Source organism: Passer montanus, unplaced genomic scaffold (genome assembly GCF_014805655.1).
Source record: "Passer montanus isolate IOZ18808 unplaced genomic scaffold, ASM1480565v1 scaffold64, whole genome shotgun sequence".
Classification (NCBI taxonomy): domain Eukaryota; kingdom Metazoa; phylum Chordata; class Aves; order Passeriformes; family Passeridae; genus Passer; species Passer montanus.
Window position 1 is genome coordinate 1,773,269 of NW_024371482.1, and position 18,760 is coordinate 1,792,028.

At 44.3% G+C, this 18,760-nt stretch overlaps 3 protein-coding genes across 4 annotated transcripts in view; all 3 read right to left on the reverse strand.

Moving 5' to 3' along the window:
* DHX35 (DEAH-box helicase 35) overlaps positions 1-7,064 on the reverse strand; it is a 29,117-nt gene extending 22,053 nt beyond the window's left edge. For both annotated transcript variants that reach the window (XM_039728147.1, XM_039728146.1), the window contains exons 1-8: positions 7,025-7,064; positions 5,562-5,695; positions 5,087-5,179; positions 4,856-4,933; positions 3,103-3,207; positions 2,197-2,258; positions 1,476-1,545; positions 799-858 (exon numbers count right to left, since the gene is read on the reverse strand). In XM_039728147.1, coding sequence (XP_039584081.1) covers positions 799-858; positions 1,476-1,545; positions 2,197-2,258; positions 3,103-3,207; positions 4,856-4,933; positions 5,087-5,179; positions 5,562-5,695; positions 7,025-7,064 — 642 coding nt within the window. The remainder of the gene's footprint in view (positions 1-798; positions 859-1,475; positions 1,546-2,196; positions 2,259-3,102; positions 3,208-4,855; positions 4,934-5,086; positions 5,180-5,561; positions 5,696-7,024) is intronic.
* A 2,480-nt stretch (positions 7,065-9,544) lies between these two features.
* LOC120511312 (protein FAM83D-B-like) lies at positions 9,545-12,776 on the reverse strand. The gene is made up of 4 exons (XM_039728149.1): positions 12,281-12,776; positions 11,227-11,394; positions 10,502-10,626; positions 9,545-10,256 (listed from the first exon to the last, which is right to left on the reverse strand). The coding sequence occupies exons 1-4, from the start codon at positions 12,728-12,730 to the stop codon at positions 9,866-9,868; spliced, it is 1,134 nt and encodes a 377-aa protein (XP_039584083.1). The 5' UTR covers positions 12,731-12,776; the 3' UTR covers positions 9,545-9,865.
* Positions 12,777-13,044: 268 nt separating this feature from the next.
* Positions 13,045-17,074, reverse strand: LOC120511311 (protein FAM83D-like). The gene is made up of 3 exons (XM_039728148.1): positions 16,845-17,074; positions 16,041-16,165; positions 13,045-15,690 (listed from the first exon to the last, which is right to left on the reverse strand). Exons 1-3 carry the CDS (start codon positions 16,995-16,997, stop codon positions 14,736-14,738), a joined length of 1,233 nt encoding a protein of 410 aa, XP_039584082.1. The 5' UTR covers positions 16,998-17,074; the 3' UTR covers positions 13,045-14,735.
* Positions 17,075-18,760: the final 1,686 nt, after the last annotated feature.

Below are 18,760 nucleotides of genomic sequence, written 5' to 3' on the forward strand. Positions count from 1 at the left end.
ACTGGGAGATCCTTGATGAAACTAACAGGTTTGAAAGAATTAGACCAAGTACTTCACTATACAGCAGGTGGCAAACTCCTGAAAATTACTCATGGTGTGCTGGAGATTCAAAGACAAATGAACAAACAGCAGGTCCATAAACACATAGCAGAGGGAGGCAGCAGGCAGGTGCTGACAAATATCTGTACTACAACTGCTGCAGATGCTGAGGCAGCTCAGGCTGAACAGACCCACAGCAGGTGCACAGCCTCACGTGCCCTCCCTAAACAGCATCTCCTGTTGCTGCTGCTACAAGCAGAGCACAAGGCTGAGTGAAACACTGCTCAGCTCTAAGAGTTCCTCTTCTCTTCCTACTCAAAATTAAATTAATGATGTTTTTACTAAGTTTACATAAGTGTCCACAGGCCACAAGTGAATCAGGGATCTAGTAACTTCTCACTGAAATGAAATCTATTAATTTATCACTTATTTTTTACTTGTCTATAGTTGCCTCAGATTATTTCTATCAGCAAAACTGAGCTAAATCAACATCTCTTAATAAATTAAGCCAAGAGAACATATTTCTGTAAAGAATACAAATAAGGAGAAAAAAGATATCAGTACATAAAAAGCAGATTCATATTTAAATTCACATCCAAAACAGTTTGCTAACAGAACATGAAAACCAAAAAGAGCAACTAACTACAGCAGATTTTTTCCTGCAACCACTCAAGCAGCACAGAGGATAAGCTGTACATGAATAGCAGTGGAGCTGTCACCTAATGTCACCTGATTTCAACCCAAATCTCTGAGCTGTACCTCGGCATCCAAGGTGGCTGAAGCCACAATCAGGCGAAGATCCCCACGCTTCTTCTGAACCTGGGAGAGACCAACAACACCCAGAGTTAAAACTGAAATACAAGACGAGAGTAAAGATTTAGAGAATCCAGATTGCCAGAAACCTCTCTGTAAAACTACTTTAAACTACAAAACAGGTGATGAATGAAGCAGCCATATCACCCCACAGGTCTAAGGACCCAATGACTGTTTGGAGTTTTATGTATTTATTTTAAGGGCATTCAGTCAGTTATTTTAATTTACTCTTGATTTCTGGTGGGCGTCAGATCTTTAGCAGGCTGAAAGTCAGCAACAAGCCCCAATCAGATCATTTCACATGATCAGCAGCAGCAGAATCAACAGTGTATTTTTGGAACTATCAGCTAAGGAGACATTTCAGCATCAGGAAAAAGAGACAGAGGATCTTCAATGTCAGATGACCAAAGTAAATAGCTGGGTATGTACAACAGGCTGCAGGATAAATGAGGAAGCAGCAATCACACTCCCTAAATGAGGAAGCAGCAATCACACTCCCTCAATTACCAGCCATCAGGATCAGAGGTTGAATGAAAAGGATGAAAATTAAAACAGTTACAGAGAGCTGTATTAAAATTACCAAAGTAAAATTACAGAATTACAGTGAATTAAAAAAGAATTACCTTTTTTAGCAAGCCAATGGCAATGTCTGTATAAAGAGTCCTTTCATGAGCTTCATCCAGCATGAGAACACTGTGAAAAAAACAGAAAGGTAAGGTTTCAGAAATCACTTGACTGACACTAGAATCAGTGTCTCCCTGTCTTCTAGAAACACCATTATTTGAAATCTGCTGCTGGACTATTACTGTTCACAGCCACTTACAGAACTGGGGAAGTTCAAAATGCTTGCAGCAGCGAAGCAGGGAGAAAAATGTACCTGACATCACATGGGACATACACACTGTTCTCTATTCAGGCTAGTTTTCGGAAAGGAATAGAAGAAAAAAAGTCTGTACTGCACAGGTTTTCTGGATATCAGAAAAGTCTGTTTGTTGTTGATTTTTAAAATTAGTATAAGGAAGAAAAAATAATTTTAAATTAGGAAATTAACAATTCAGACTCCATAAGGCCCCCTTAGCTTTCATCTCAAAACTACAGGATCAAATCCTGCTGGTTTTGGTGTTGCAATGAACAGCTAACAACAACATGCTGTTGATAAAAACAGTGTTGTTTTTACAACGTAAAGAAGTCAGACTTCTACAATAATTTTCACTTTTTTGATATTTAATTTTTAATAGCCACTAATAATTTATAAAAACTGCTATCATAATTGCTTGGAAAAAGCAGGTTTTTACCAAGTTTTACCAAATTTCTGAAGAAAGCACTCATTCTATGTTTTCTTACCTGTATCTTGTTAATAAAGGATCAGCCATCATTTCCCTCACCAGCATACCATCAGTCAGAAACTAGAAGTAAATTAAATTTTAAAAAATGTAAAATATCCTTATCATATAGTCTCCACTAACTGTGATTTTTATTGATGCTTTTGCCTGAATGTTTCTTGGCCTTTAATTTTCTAATGATCTATCAAATTACACTGTGATTGCAACTGTGGTCTTGAACTAAGTAAGAACTGATGGTAAAACCCTCCAAATTTCCAACTCTAAATGAATAATCATGCTTAAAAAATTAAATTCAGCTCTATTTAAGGAACAAATATCTCCATTTCTTTCACTGTAAAAGAACACCAGCCTCTGAAAAAAAATCACAAAGCCAATTGTCTCATTCATCATCACTGCTATTCCAGCACAACTAAAGCAAGTCCTCTTCTGCAGGAACACAAGCAACACTAACATTGCTCATAGCATTGAAAAACAGCTGCGAAGTTGCTATTTAATCCACCAAATTATCTCTCAGCCTACTCATCTTGGGTTTTATCTGTGCTTTTAATCAAAATCTATTGTTAGAGGAGGATACTTTTAATCTGTGATTCACTGCAGCCTTTCCCTATGACTTTGAGTGACACACAGGTCACACCAGCACTGTACCAACAGCTGGCCATACCCTGAAATTGTCCTCTAGATTTAAAATGGTGCTTGTCAGACTATCAGAACAGAATAGATACTCATTTTATTAAGGTTTGGATTGTCACAGCACATTTCAAGCACAATTTTGGGGTACCCACCTGGGAAAACGAAATGTTACCTATTCTCTTGAGTGGGCATCACAAGGTTCTGATTAATTTTGCAAAAGTACTTGAAGAGTTTCAACTAATCCCTTCAGAGTAACCACATGCTGTTCATGTTTCACCTTAATTCTTGTAGCCTGAGGGTCTGTGCAGTCGTCAAAGCGGATACAATATCCAACCTCATGTCCCAGCACTGCACCTCTCTCATCAGCAACTCGGCCTGCAACCTGAGAAAAGAGATCCTCATAAGCAACAAACAGCTCAGCACCCTTCAGCCTTGTGTCATTACAAACCACAAAGACACCTAAAGACACAATAAAACCCACAATACATGAATTAGTCCCTGCAGAAATCCAACCACAAGTTAGTGTCAGTCATTTGAATGACACTCTAACCCATACCTACAGGCAGTGAATTCATGATTTCACTTGGAATCTTATCCTCCCTGTCATTTTCAGCCCAAGAACTCAGAATAATTGTCAATCTGGGTAATGCAAGCAGAAGTGCAGGAATTTCTAAACTATGTGCTTTTTATCTTTGCAGCTACCTATCTTTATTTCTAACAACCCCCATGCTCTGCATGGGAGAGGAGATAAGTCACCTATTAAAATAAAATATCATTTTCAGTTCAGGACAAAGCAATAAATCATCAGTTATATTTCTCATCTCCAGTAACAGCCACAGTCCAGGCAGTCTGCAACAACAGTCTCAAAGAAAAACCCTGCTGTGTGCATGTACTAAGCCTGAATGGAATAATCTTTCTATTTTAGGCTTAAAAATGCCGCATTAAGACATGAAAGAGAAAAGAGAAGTGAGTTTGCTGTGTGAAATCATTGCAGCACTCACAACATCTCCTGTAGAACTTGTGCTCTGTCAGCTGGATGCCCTATGAAGGAGAAAAGGGAGGACACTGCAGGCAGACTGCCCAAAGCATAGGATGCAGAGCACTGCTAGAGACTGTTCCCTTAGCCAGGCTGGATCTGGTCAAGGAATACTGGATTCTACAGTCATAGGATGCAGAGCACTGCTAGAGACTGTCCCCTTAGCCAGGCTGGATCTGGATTCTACAGCATTTACCAAGGTACATGCTGGTGTGTTGGAGATACCATTTACTATATTAGACAGAACAGGCAAAATGAGGGTTATAAAATGGCACCTCAGCTCTCTGTAAAAAAAGAATGCTGCAGCAGAAACTTCACTCAAATCAGAGCCTGGCAGCAGCTGTGAAGACAAAGGAGCAGTGGATGCTTTCTGTGCACGCTGCTACCAGAGAGAAGTCATTGCCCTCAGCATCTCCTTTTCCCCCTCACAGCACATCTAGATGGTGTTAAGACAAAATATGTATATGCAAAAATTTCCTACAATAAAACTTTTTCTCCTTCTGCCTGACATTTTTACAAGGAGAAACCAAAAAACCCACACCCCATAAAAACAACAAAAACAAACACAGAAAAAAATATTAAAAATCTAGTTATGAATTGCTAGGAAGAGGTACACAACCTCTTGTTCCTTCCACTGGCTGCATAACCATATGCAGATTTACATCACTGTTTCACCTTGTGAAAGAATTTGAGGGTCACACAAGCACAGTTCTAGTCCTGAGTCAATCACAGCTCAGCCCTAACTTGTGCACACAGTTCTGCTGACACAGTCAATTTTACTTCAAAGCTTCTACATCTGCAGTCCTGGAATGCTGAAATGTTGGCCAGACCCACTAATCAGGCTGAATTTGGTGTGTAACACCAGCAGATCTTAGAGAAAGACAAGCAGAAATATCTTTTCCTTCAGGAGCTTGTGCAGATTCCTGCTATCAGCCAAACCTGCTGATAAACTGGAGGTAGAATGCCAACAGACTGGGAGGACGGGGACACTCACCGAAACAGCAGCGACCCGACGGGGCTGTGTCACCCCAACAACTCTTCCTTCAGCTGTCCAGCCAGCTTCTGCCAGGTACTGCAAACAGAGGGAATAACAGAGACACTGGTCATGCTGTGGTTACACCAAGGTGTTAGCTCCTCACACTGTGTTTTACCTGGCTCTGCTCAATGTTCCATGTAAAATCCCCTGAGGGACTACCTGATTTCAGCAACCCAAACAGACACTTACTTGTGGAATCTGTGTTGATTTCCCACATCCTGTTTCCCCAATAATCACCAGGGTCTGGTAGTTCTCCACTAGGTAAAGTATGTGATTTCTTAGCTGAAAGACAAGATGACATTTAAACATAAAAAGCAGATTGTACAAAAATAGGAAAACTATTAAAATTACACTATTTACATATCTGGCAGACGAAGTAACTTCTTGTTACATGGAGTTCACTGCCAAAAGCTAAACAGTCCCTTAAAATCTATAAATGACATGTACAGCATATAGTAAATAACATCCATCAACAAAGCCCTTAGAACTGACATTTACAGTTGCCAAACAGGACAATAAATTCCAATAAATAAAGAGCAAAGCCATAAATTTGTTATTTATGTTGTAATGTGATTTTATACTGTTCTTTCAAAAAAAAAAAATAAAAGACACAAGAACCAGGAATCATACATTGCATTTAATGTATCAAAAAGAACTCCTGTACCTTAAAAACAGGCAGCTTTTGCCTTTGCTGTTCAATGGAGAGGGAAGCATAAGGGTTGTAGATGACAGTGACAGCGCTGCTCTCAGCAGGGCTCTGCCTCTCCTCCGAGACACTGACACCAGGACCTTCTGAGCCTACACAACAGGAGGGAATTTGAACTGGAACAACACACTTCTGCCTGGTGTATCACAATACAGCCAAAATAAATATGTTGCATACAAACAGGAATCATGGGTGGCAGCACATTAAAAAAAAACAAACAAGTTTTCTGTGAAAGCAATGGAAATATTACCTTACAATAAAAAGGGATATGCCACTCACTTCAACTCTGAATTTACCTCAGGAACTGAAACTTAATTTATTCCTGCTGCAAATTATCACAAAACTACCGACATCTGAAACTGTGGAATCACTCAAGTGAACCAGAAACAAAAACTCATCTCAGTAACAGAAAGGGTCATCTCCAGCTGCAGATTCAACGGGAATCTGAGAGCAAAGAGGAGGCTTCCCCTGTTTTGTAGGATTTCCTTGCTTGCACTTCTCCCACTGTTACAAGGTTAGTCCTTTTCAGAGCTGCCAAGCAGTCCTACCACAAATCAATAATCACTGTTCTCCCTGGTGTTAACCACGGCTATTCCCACCCATGGCCAGGATTTTACTCCTCCCTCAGAACTCCTGGGGATTCCCCTGCACACTTCACATCCCCTGCAGACCCCGCAAAGGGCAGCACACCCACCAACCACGCACTCCATCCCCTCCCCTGCCCCCCCGTACCGGGCAGCACCAGCCGGAGCCACACACACGCCCTGGGCTTTGGCAGAGAGAGGACAGCCATGTCCCCACTGCCCTCACTGAATCATCACGGTTGGAAAAGACCTTCACGACCACCCAGCCCAACATCACCCTGCACCGCCGCTGTGACCCCCAAACCACATCACCCAGCACCAGACTCAGACGCCCCTCAAAAACCCTCACGGATGGTGACTCCACCACCTCCCCGGGCAAACTATTCCAATGCCTGACCACGCGAACAGTGAAATAAAAAATCATAATAGCTGATGGGAACCTGCGGTGTCTCAGTTTAAGGCTGTTTCTCCCGGTTCCCTGCCGGCAGACACCGCAGAAGGGACCGGCTCGCACCCCAGCACAGCCTCCTGTCAGCAGCGAGCGACGAGGTCACCCCTAAACCTCCTCTTCTGGAGACTAAGCACACCCAGCTGCCCCGCCGCTCCTCGCAAGACACGTTCTCGAGTCCTTTCAGAGCCTCACTGCCCTTCACTGTAAATGCGCCAGCGACCCCAAAGAGCCGAGAGGGGCAGCGCCGCGCCCCTCACCGCGGCCAGGCAGCTCGCAGCTCTGTCCCCCACACCCCTCACCGCGGCCAGCAGGGCTCCATCCCCCACAGCCCCCAGCGCGGGCAGCCCGCGGCGGGGCTCGGGGCCCCGCACCCCCACACGCCTCACCCGGCTTCCAAAACTTCACCGGCCCCACGGGCGCCGCCATCTTGGGGTGAGAGGGCGGCCGGAAGCCGCGCGCGGCGCCCACGTGACGCGGGGCGCGTTGCCATGGAGACCGCGCCCCCCCCCACCCTCTCCCTCACGATGCAGTGCCCGAATGTGTCCGCCGGTGCAGACCTGCCCTCCTTCCCTCTGCCCTTCTTCCCTCACAAGGCAAAGATCTGCAGCCCAGAGACGCCGCAGTTACTGTTATCACCCACTAACAGCCAGTGTCCGGCAAACTGCGGCGCGGGAGGGTGTGCTGGCAGCGGCTGTGCGAGGAGCAGCGGAGTGTGAGGGAGTGAGGCGCAAACCGGCACCAGGGCAGGGCCTGGCACACAGAACCTGGGGCTGCCCCTGGGTCCCTGGCAGTGTCCAAGGCCAGGCTGGACACTGGGGCTTGGAGCAGCCTGGGATGGTGAAAGGTGTCGCTGCCCATGGCAGGGCAACCCCTGAGATGAGATCTGCGTTTAGGTCTTTTCCAGCCCAACTCCCTCTGTGGTCACCTTTGGGATCATATGGGATTTAACGGGGTCGAAAGATCACTGTCCAAAATCTCTGCTCATTAATTAATTAGAGCTGATTCCTTCTCCAGTGAAGGATGCCTCCACACTACCCCCACCACAGCTGCTGCACTTTACACCAGGCAGCAGAAGGACAAGAAAGAAAATTATCCCACTAATAGTGAATAGATAGTGCTGTGCCCCAGCACAGCTGCTTACAGCCTGTTTAAACCACAAACATATCCATGAAAGCCCATTGAAATTACTATTACTTAATGTAGGCTTTGAGTTAATTAAGTAGAAGCCAAAGGAAATACAAAAAATAGAAAGCCCAAACTGTTTCTAGTAAGTTTAATAATACTGTCATATATTCATCCTTATGGGAAAGTAAAAATCTAATCACATCTTATATTCTTATAACTTCCCACGCTAGCAGTGCAGTTATGGTGATTAACACAAACTGCACCTCACAACACCCACCCTCCCTGGTCACTTGTTATGCTGAGTAACCACATGTAAAAGAGGTTATTAAGTTATAATTATGATGTTCTTTAAGGTTCTAAGTATATGTTTCAATGTACTTTTGATACTAAGTCCACCCTATCAAAAATAAACACAACTCGCAGTATTTTGTATCATCAATATATTAGTAATTATTGAGAAAAAATCCCACATGGAAAGAGCTGCCAATTAAAATAATGAGATGAATAACAAAGTGGAGAAGTTATGCTTGAGAAAATATATACAGAAAATTATTATGAAAATAAGACTGCACAAACAGCATTTTGCATAGAGTCCAACATTGTATGGGGTTTGCCTTTATGGAAAATATAGCTAAGAATAAAATTATGTATTTCAAACTTTACATCTGGATGGAAATTAATAGTATGAAGCTATCAACTACTGAATATTTACAGATTAGGAGAGTCAGAATGATTACATTTCCATGACTGTCAGTGCAGAAGAAAGAAAGCCCAGATTAGTTGCATACTAATCAGTACCTTTTTGCAATGTACATTTTTGTAAGATCCATCTGTCCAGTTTAATGTCACCTTGATGCTGTTTAGCTGAAATTCCTCTGCCAAGTTTTAACCTTCCCATCTGAAGCCCAGAACCCACAAGACACTCACACACACACATATCTGAGTATTTTGCAGTACAAGAGCCACAAGAACACTTGAGAAATGAGAAATCTTTGTTTTGGCTAATAAGTATCTGCATTGGCAGGCTGCTGGAACTTCAGGACCTCAATGTGCAGCTGTTTGGGAGGATAGATTATTCATTTGAGGGTGATTTTTTTCCCTCCAGAAATGAATGGATTAAAAAATAATAATAAAAAATTGGGCTTCCAAGAGACCTTAAAAATGGTTCTGTCACTGACTTTTGTGTCATTGCATTTCTAGTGGAATTAGGACTTTTGTGAAGAGGCAGCAGCTTGACAGATTTCAGATCTACTCAGCTTCTCCCACCAGAGAGCAGAAGCAGCCACAAAGATAACAAAAAGTCTGTCTGGTAATGCCAAGGAATTGGTCTCATTTGGCTCTCCTACAAACATAGCGGGTCCTTTAGAATACTATCACTTGCACACATTTACTGCATGATGTCCAGCAATCCAAACAATCTAATGTAAAGGCATTTGAAATTCAGTCCCTGCTAAAGCCTTGCCTGCTGACACATTAGCTCATTCTGCCTGCCAGCATAGTTTCATATGAAGAAAATGTAACAGTGGAGGAGTAGCAGTGTGGTACTGACCTACTGGCTTCTAGATTAGGGTTACTCCTGGTTTGTGTCATGAACCAGTTGGTGGAGAGTTTGTACAAGACCAAGACTGACTTCAGAGCCTGCTTTCATCTTGGAACAGACTTTCAAGCAATATGAATTTCAATACCTAGATTTCTTAACCAAAAAAAAAGGGTTGAGCTACTGAGCTATGACACTGCTTTGTACAAGACCAAGACTGACTTCAGAGCCTGCTTTCATCTTGGAACAGACTTTCAAGCAATATGAATTTCAATACCTAGATTTCTTAACCAAAATAAGGGTTGAGCTACTGAGCTATGACGCTGACAACCCATCAGCTTAAAACATGCATGAACAGGTTGAGAAATGAAAATTTAACAGAATAGTAGAAGTCAATAACAGATTTATAGTATTCTTCAAACAGCCACAATTCCAGTTTCACTTTCTCTCAGTCTGAGGTTTCTTTGCCAGCTGCTCTCACAAACACACTGCAAGACAGTGCTGGATAGGGATGGACGGACGTGGTTCCTGAGGTTCTGCTGCTTGCCCTGCATGAACATGCCGTTCATCTCTCTATGATCCAGTGTGGCCTCATAACCAGGGAGCCATTCCTCTTAGTCAGCGGGGGAGAGGTGTGCATCGTGTTATTTGGGCTGTACACGGCCTCCCTGGAGGCGTGCAGCCAGCTCCTCTTCCGCTTCAGATCTCCTACAAATGCTCTCAGATACAAAAATTCCATTCTCAGGAAGTGTTCCCTGGTCATGTCTCTGGACGCCAATGTTATCCTGAAGAGCTGGTCCCACACCCTGTTCTTCTTGCAGCCAGAAAACTCTTTGAGGTTGATAGGCTTTGACCGTGAATGAAGAATCCGAAATTCCAGGTCAAAGTGTGCAACTGCAGGGCCTGACAGGATCAAAATGTTACTGCTGTTCAGCTTCCCATCTGTCCACGTAAAACTAGCAAAGGAAGAGTGAGAAAATGATGAGTTAATTCAAAATAATCAGTAAAGAAAGTATTCACTGGAAATTCTCCTACATCACATTTAGTTATGTTGTTCTTACAACCCAACTGAGGAGCAGTGGGCTCTTTTAAGAATAAATGTTGGTCATAAAATCTGATAAGGAAAGCTATTCTTCAGCATTGCTAATTTTCCTTTCCATGGAGAGAAATCATGTAAAGCAAGAGAAAGATTGGCACTTGCCTGTAGGAGCCTGTGGTCACTCTAATGCCATCAATTAACATGAACTTTTCACGGACTTTTCCAATGATTTTGACGCCCGACCTGGTGCAGTACGTGCTCCCCGTGATAATCCGAACCCTCATCAACTGTTAAACACACAGCAAGAGTCAGGTGGGCTGCAAGGCTCAGAGATTGCATTCAAAGGAGCAACACAGCAACAACCATCCCTGATGAACTGTGCACTGGCACAAGAGTCACCCACTAGGAACCAAGTGAGGGTTTTGTCTTGTTTGTGTAGGCAAAGAGGTGACATGAAGGGGCAAACCCATAAACTGACTGTGCAGAATGGGACTGTGAAAATTCCTGTCACCTAATCACCAGGATGCAAATTCCACAGACTCCTGAGAACCTGCTTCTCCCTCAGCCTTCAAAGTCTCGACAAGCCCAAGCAACTCCAGTCATGCTTTAGGAACTGGACACTCCTCCTGCATTTCCTTGAACATTCAATTAAGTATTTGTTCTCAGAAAGCAGCTGTAACATCCAATTACAAAGGTTTCAGATTTTCTATTAATTACTGTCCTATGTAGGAATAGTTAAATCTTCCAAGATAGAGGATAGAGCTGGAGCTACATAACACCCATTTTAAGTTGTGGCAGCAGGTGTAATAATTTCTTCTTCTGACAGCTTAAAGATTACAGTCACAAGAGGATCAGTTCCCTACTCCTATAAATATGACAAAGCTCACCTTTTCCTGTTCAAGGTCAACTCCCAGATCCTTGCACATTTTTAGAAAGTGGGAAAATGAAGACTGATCTAGAAGGATATACACTTTAACTTGCCGTTGGCTACAGGCTTCCAAGAGGTCTGTGAAGATATCAGTGTCTGTGAAGGAATCCATGACCAGGGCAATCATCTGAAAGGAGTTTCAGAAGAAACCATTAGGCTGTTTCTACAGCATTGCAAAGGAGAGAGCACATGAGAAATTTGAGTTTCAAATTAAATGCTCCCCCCTGCCTTTTTTTCAGGTGGTTATGAAGCATGGTACAGTATTCTGTGATACAGAGTATTCTTCCTCATCCTGAGATAGAACTAGACCACTGGTTTTGCCCTATGTTAGGCAAATTTGATCTCTTCCCAAGCAAGAGTTTTTTGAGGTTTTTTTTCTTGAGAACAGATATCTCTTTCCTCAAAAGCATTGCCAGAAGAAAAAGTTAATGCTACAGTTTTTCCATCTTCCAACTTTTCAAATATAAAAAGAAACAGTAAGAAAACCCAAAACCACCAGTGTCTGACTGCTCTTTATATCTCAGCTCTCTGTTTATACAAGTCAGGTTTGTCTTCACCTTATTATTCAGATTCTCATATTTCAATTCAAGATCTGAATAAAACATCCCTTGAAGAGCCAGCTCCTACGCCCGCAGATCTTCCCCATGGACTGAACCCCAGGATTTGCCGTGGATCCTCAGCAGGATGGGGAAGCAACGGCTATTTCAGAGAGGCGGGAATGGGCACCCACGGGTGCCAACTCCGAGGGAACCTCAGCAGCACCCAGAGAGCCCGGACCCGGTTTTCAGCACTGGGAGGGGGAAAAGCTGACAAATTATGAACCTGATTGAAAAATAACTACAGAAGATGGTGGAAAAGACATAAAGCAATACGAAACAGCAGAGTAAATAAAAACGGAAGAGTATATAAGTAAGAGTATGTAAGAGTTAGAGGGGAAGGACGAGGTGGCCCCGGGCAGGGCAGAGCCGGGGCGCTCCCCAGGCACTCACTCACTCTCACTCTCACTCACTGACCTGTCGGGCGGAGCGGATCTGGCGCCGCACCGCCTCCTTGCAGCCGTAGATGCTGTCCCCGCAGCCGGGCTGGAAATGCGCCTCCACCCGCGTCAGCCCGCGGAAGGCGCCGCTGGCGAAGCCCGGCCAGCCCAGCTCCAGCGCGGGCGGCTCCAGGTCCGAGCGCTCGGGGAAGTAGGTGAGCGACGAGGCGTCCAGCGAGGCTCCGGCCGAGCCCTCGGCCGCCGGCTCCGGGCCCGCGGCGGGCGGCAGCGCGGCCCGGGCGATGTCCTGCACCTCGGGCTCCGACAGGAAGGGCGGCAGCTGCTCCCGCCGCAGGAAAGCGCGCAGCGCCTCGGGGCCGCCCGCCACCAGCTCCTCCAGCGCCAGCCGCTGCGCCTCGCTGTACGGCCCGGCCGGCGGCGGCCAGCGCCCCGAGCCCTCCTCCAGGCACTGCGACGCGTTGGCCATGGCCGGAGCGCCCCGGCGCTGCCCCGGCTCTTTATAGCGCTCCGCGGGCTCCTCCCGGCCGCTCGCCCACGGCTGTCACGGGTGGCACAGCCCGCAGCCTTCCCCACGCCCAGGGAAGCGCCCGCAGAAGCGCCAGCCTCGAAGGGGGAAGGATCGGCCCAGCCCTGGTCCTGCTGCCCAGCCCGGATCAAAAGGCTGCTCCTAAGGTTGGACAGGGCATATGGCCCCAGCCGGAACGGACCAAGTTCCGACGAAGTGACTTAGTCACCCCGATTTAAAATGCCAAATAAACAGAAAACAAAGCTCAGCGATGATCAGGTGAAAGCCCCGTGGCAAAAAGGAGTTTATTTGTAAACTGTTTCTTGTTCCTGTTAGAGTACCTTGACAGCAGCACGGTATAATAAAGTTTAAAAGCACATAGAACAAACAAGGTAATTTTACATACATTCAAGAACTGCAGGACTTGAGCTCTCAAAAATACAACTCGATATTAGCTTTGAAGGTGTAATCTTGGCTCCCTCCCTGCAACTTGGTTTAGTGGCAGTGTTCCAGATCCACGAATCAAGCAATAAAGTACCTTATCATTTTGAACAAGTGCAGACAAAACTTTTTTCCCTACCTCCAGCTTCAGTGAAGGAGTGGCTGCTTAGAAATCCAAGTAATTTAAGCAGCAAAACTTCTTTGTCCATAGAGATTTCAGACAGAAATGCCAAAGTTAGTTACTCTCAACACTTGCAGCCTTTTTGAGTTATGGATATTTTTATTCATTCATTCATTTATTCATTCATTCATTCAATATTCAAGCCAACAGCTGAAATGTGCCACCTACTGGACACACATGTCCCTAAATAAAAAAATACATAACCAAGACTCCGATTTGATTTGGCAGAATTCAGTGTGGTTGGTCACTGAAGTACTGAGATGCAGGTTTGAAGAAAAAGGGTACAGGCCAGATCTCAGGGAGACTGCACACACTGCTCAGGTAAGAGACCCAGCAAGAACAGACATGCACAGAAATCTGCAAGCAGATAAAGGCTTTGCAAAGCAACCAAACCTCACATCCACTCAATGTTGGAAGTATCTTCAAAAACCAGAGTGGCACTTTAGCTCCTCAAAATGAGTTAATAATGGAAAAATTATAGAGCAGGAAAGAGTATTTCAGACAGTACAGTTAAAAAGAGAAAAATGTTTATGTAATTCCTACAGTTACTTGTAAATTAACATTACCCAACATAACCCATAACATTCCGTAGTGCATTTGTCAGTTTACTTTTGAACAGGGGCTTTGTCACATGCCCTCAGTGATTGTCTTGCCTTGGAGTTCTCTGCAAAAGAAGGAACCACACACATGCACACACATATATATTTATACAGCTCTAAACAAAGGCACAAGAGCATGACCAAACTAGAGGGCTAGTTAGCTCATTCTCTTTCAGAAGGCTTAAACAATGGAAAAATAATATAGTTGAAGATAACCTGCAACTGTTTCAACAGACTCCTTGCAACTTTAGTGGAAGAGTAACATATATACCACAGAAGTTAGAATAAAATCAGCTTTATGGCTCTTTGTAAAAGCTGATTCCTCTCCTGTCAAAGACAAAGTAGAAATAAAAGCCAATATTGAAAAAAAAATTGAGAATTCTTGATATAAGACAGATCTCCAAAGCTACTCTAAGCAAGTTCAGTGTGACTCAGATTTTTCCAAGTTTACATAAATTAAAACTAGGGCATTAGCAACCCCAGAAAGCAGTAACAAGTTCAGTTTTGATGTTAAATACCCAGAATTAAAATGATCTTCACCACTAATGCAAGAGGAACTTCTAAATTGTTACAATCTGATGTCTCTTTTTCATCACTTACATTGCATAGTATAAAACAAAGTGCTGGAGAGTAGTGTATTAAAAAAGTATTAAAGAATTAAAAGTGCTGGACAGAAGTGAAAGAATCTTTAGGTGCAAAGTGCCAGCAACTTGAGCCTGGGGTTTGTCTGTTGTGTGGTCGGGGATCATTTATTGAGGGAGAAGAGCGAGGCGTCGCGCAGGCTGCGCAGGCTGGCGCTGATGTCGCGCCTCTGCTTCAGGCTGCACCCGCCAGGGTACTGGCTCACGTAGCTGGCAGGGACACGGCCCCGCCGGGACAGGATATCCACCATGTGGCTCAGCTTCGACCTGATGGTGGAGTAGTGGAACTGCCTCTCTTTGTGCAGTTTTTGGAAATATTGTGCCCTGTGACTACTGGAATATTCAAAGGAGCGGAGAGAGGATATTGAGCCTGTAGAGCTTGCAAGAGAGCACTGGGACGATGATGAAGACAATGATTGCAGACTAGAACTGGATACGGCCTTTGCAGACAGAAAATACTCTTCTTTTGAGAACTTTCTGGGAAGGAGGGGTGTTTCTGTGCCCTCCTCTTCCTTTGTCTGTGTCACTGCAGTCTTCAGCAAAATGGATGTCTGAGTGCCTGTCACTCTGGCCATGACAGAAGCCTGAGTGCTAGTGTCTGCTGTGGCAGTGCTGGCCTGAGTGGCTGCGTTGCATTTGGTCACAGCTGCCATCTCTTCCCATGGGCCAGTTTGAGTTGATGCATTTCTCTGTTCCACTGAGGCCACTTGATTGCTGAACAACTCCTCTTCACACAGGCAAGAATGCTGCAGGTTACAAAGCTTTCCTGCAGGAGTATATTCAGTTTGATCTGCTTTTTCCAGCAATTTCTTTGGAGTGCTAGACAGTCTGGCAAATTCTGCTCTCAAGTTGCCTTCCACAGTATATTCTTTGGAGGATTCTGTTCTGGTCAGCAGGTGATCAAACATGCCACTGTTCCTGCAGCTGGACGGTCGCTTTGGGCTGATGGGCAGGGACTGGGCATACAGAATCCTGAACTGGAGGTCAAAGTGTTCAACCACTTGACCTGACAACACCAGCAAGTTGCTGCTGTTCAGCTTCCCATCAGACCATGTGAAACTGTTGAAACAAAACCAAGATTCACAATTAATCTCCAGTGCATTTCAACAATACAGCTACAGACATCAAGACTCAGCTTAAAAATGAAGATAAGGTAAGAAGACAACAGACTATTCATTTCTACAGGAAGAATTCTATTTAGCCATGGCCAAGCTCTCTGCTAGCAACAAGCTGAGTAAACCAGTTTTCCAAATGTGTTTTCAGATTTGTGTCAGCCCCACTTTGACCCAGCTAGTCCATGTGCCATTGGCACTCATTAACACCAGGCAAACAGCAAAGTTAATACATCCTGTTGTAGCAAATCCCCGTTTCTACAGCTTCACTGGGCACCAGCAGACCCCAATACTTGCCTGTAGGAGCCTGTTGTCACTCTAATGCCATCAATTAACATGAACTTCTCCTTGGCTTTCCCGACAATTTTGGCACCTGACCTCATGTAGTACGTGCTCCCTGTGAGAGTTCGCACTCTCATCATCTGGTTCAGAAAAGAAAGGAAAAAAGTGGCATCAAATTTAAGTTAACTTCCAAAAACTTAAGCACAGTATGGAAGATAGGAATGAAAGGAACTTTTTTATACAGTCTGTGTATGAGTGTTTTTAGTCACACAGTGCTAAATTCCTGTTAGATTAGGTGAGAACAGTCAGTTCCAATTAGTTACTGCCCAGGAAGGCAGGAGTGCTTTTCCCTCTCCAGGGAAACTTTTACTGCAGTGAACATAAGCCTATCCAAGACAAACCATAACACAGCTATGTTCATTTATATTCACAGCAGCTAAACAAATCACCTGGCTCACATTACCCAAACCCTTTTAAAAGTATTAGGAAAGAAAGCAGATGATACCAGAGCTATACCACCCTTTAGCTTCCCACGTTTCTGTTTTCCTTAGCAAGCAGTTCCTTGAGCCAAAGAATAAATCTATTTAAACATTGCAAAATTAAATCCCTGAAAATTGCTGCATCCTCAGGACAGGGATCCCAGTGCACACAGCACATGGGGCTGGTGCACATCATGGTTGTAGCTCCTACATATGGACAACAGACAGGTTGCTTTAGCCTTTAAGGCAGTCTGATGCTTTATAGAAAGGTTTCTTTGATATGCATAAACTGTACCACAAAAATAAAAACAAACCACACTGACTCCAGTTCAGTACTTACACTTTCCTGCTCAGGACAAACTCCCAAATTGTTGCACATTTCCAAGAAATGGGGTACAAAGTCCTGGTCAAGAAGGATGTAGACAGGGACTTGGCGGTTGTTATAGGCATCCTGAAGGTCACTGAAGATCTCAATGTCTGTGAAGGAATCCATCACAAGGGCAATCACCTGCAAGGAAAGCCACACCACTTACTCAAGGGACTTATTTTACACAAGACCACTGCCTCCCCCAGCCATTTTCTCCTGCTGTTATCATCAGGGCCTCATGCATATCTCCTTGTCCTGCTGCACAGGCTCTAGCAAGCTCTAAAAGATTTCTGTATTCCCATAACACTTCTGTAAATTCATTGTGCCTCAGCATGCAAAGCATAGGCCTGAAGAGGTTTTTCCTCTGTCTGCTGCTTTTGTACACTTTCACATCCTCCTTTCCTACACAATTCCCTGTAGTGTGGCCAGACTGGGGAAGCTATCACAGCAGAATCTGGACTCCAGACAAGCCATCTCCACTCCTGTCCTCCCCGTGTTTCAAGCAGCAACAGGAGAATTAGCTTGAATGGCCTCCTTGCTGTCAGAGCCCACAAACCCCAGCTGATCTCCAGGCTCTTCCTGGTTTCTATATTCTTACTGAGTTTCTATCCCTTACCTTCAGAGGAAATCCCTCCACTCACCCAACAGTTCTTTCAAAAAGGCAAACCCTAAAATGGGAATACCACATGTATGAACCATCTCTCCAGCTAATTCAGAGCCACCTCACACACTGATTTGGTTGAGTTCTCACCCTTCCAAACCACTTCTGTGTAGGGACACAAAGGCATAAAAGATTCAACTTTATGACTGAATTTTCCACTTTTGTATTGAACTAGCATAAAGAACAAAGAGAATACAACCACTGTGGGTACCTGGCACCTGCCCTTATCAGATGGAGGCTGCTGCAGCACACCCAAGGTGTAAAAACATGCAACGCAGCTGCTCTGTGTGTGGCACAGCCTGTACTCACAGGACACCTTTCCCACAGGAACAGGCTGAGCTCTGCATTCCCACCTCTGTCCTGCTCCCTAAGGGTCTGGTTCTGTTTGGCTGAGTTCTGACATATAACATGCACAAGCACATGGGTATTTCTATATAAAGTTACTTTATGTTGGTGCTTCTTGCGTGTGTCCTGAGCCTCTTGCCACCCAATCACTCAACTAAGTGTTGAAGAAGATTAAAAACCAATAAGATGCTTTTGACAAGACCAGACAAGTAAGAAAACCACCCCTGAAAACAAAACAATTCACACTAAATCCTTGGGAACACTGATGCCTTCATATGACAGCTCAATTCACAGCATATTTGAGTTCTAGTCCCAGAATTAGCAGCTTGAAAAGAAATATAGTTTTGCCTAAAATCTATAGAGGAAAGAGAGAAAACCCTTTTCTCTACTCATCCATTCAGGATAGTAAGGACAAGATCACAGCAGTCACTAACTGCATTTGAGTGCATTAATTAGGGAAGATATTATGCAGCATCTGCCATTTTCCCAGTCTTCACATTAACTTGAGGAACTCAGAAATTATTGAGAAGTATCACACAGAATCTGACATTCAGTAATCTTAGGGTGTCAAAAATGTCCATTTTTGTCCACAAAAATGCTCCCTGGATCAGGCACAACCACAAACGGGGCAGGAGCAGCTTGCTCTTGGCTCAGAGTGAGGGAAGGTGTTCGTCAGGATGCTGCAAGAACAATATTACAAACAATACAGCTGTTGGGGGGAATGAATACCTTTACAGTGTTTATTCGAGTTACCAGAGTGGTCTCATATACCTGTAGGGATTTTTTGAGAACAGAGCTTCCTCTGTGACCGTTTCTGGCAAGGAGCCCGTCGTTCATGTCATCCTCACACACTCCCTAAGCCTCTGCCCTCGCAAGGGAGTAG

Coding starts and splice junctions, on each gene's coding strand:
- LOC120511311 (XM_039728148.1), bottom strand. CDS start 16,997: ATGGATTCCTTCACAGACATTGAGATCTTCAGTGACCTTCAGGATGCC. Junction 16,166..16,844: donor TTTGTCCTGAGCAGGAAAGT/GTAAGTACTGAA, acceptor TTTCTGAACCAG/ATGATGAGAGTGCGAACTCT. Junction 15,691..16,040: donor GTGACAACAGGCTCCTACAG/GCAAGTATTGGG, acceptor TTGTTTCAACAG/TTTCACATGGTCTGATGGGA.
- LOC120511312 (XM_039728149.1), bottom strand. CDS start 12,730: ATGGCCAACGCGTCGCAGTGCCTGGAGGAGGGCTCGGGGCGCTGGCCG. Junction 11,395..12,280: donor AGATCCGCTCCGCCCGACAG/GTCAGTGAGTGA, acceptor AACTCCTTTCAG/ATGATTGCCCTGGTCATGGA. Junction 10,257..10,501: donor GTGACCACAGGCTCCTACAG/GCAAGTGCCAAT, acceptor TTCCTTTGCTAG/TTTTACGTGGACAGATGGGA.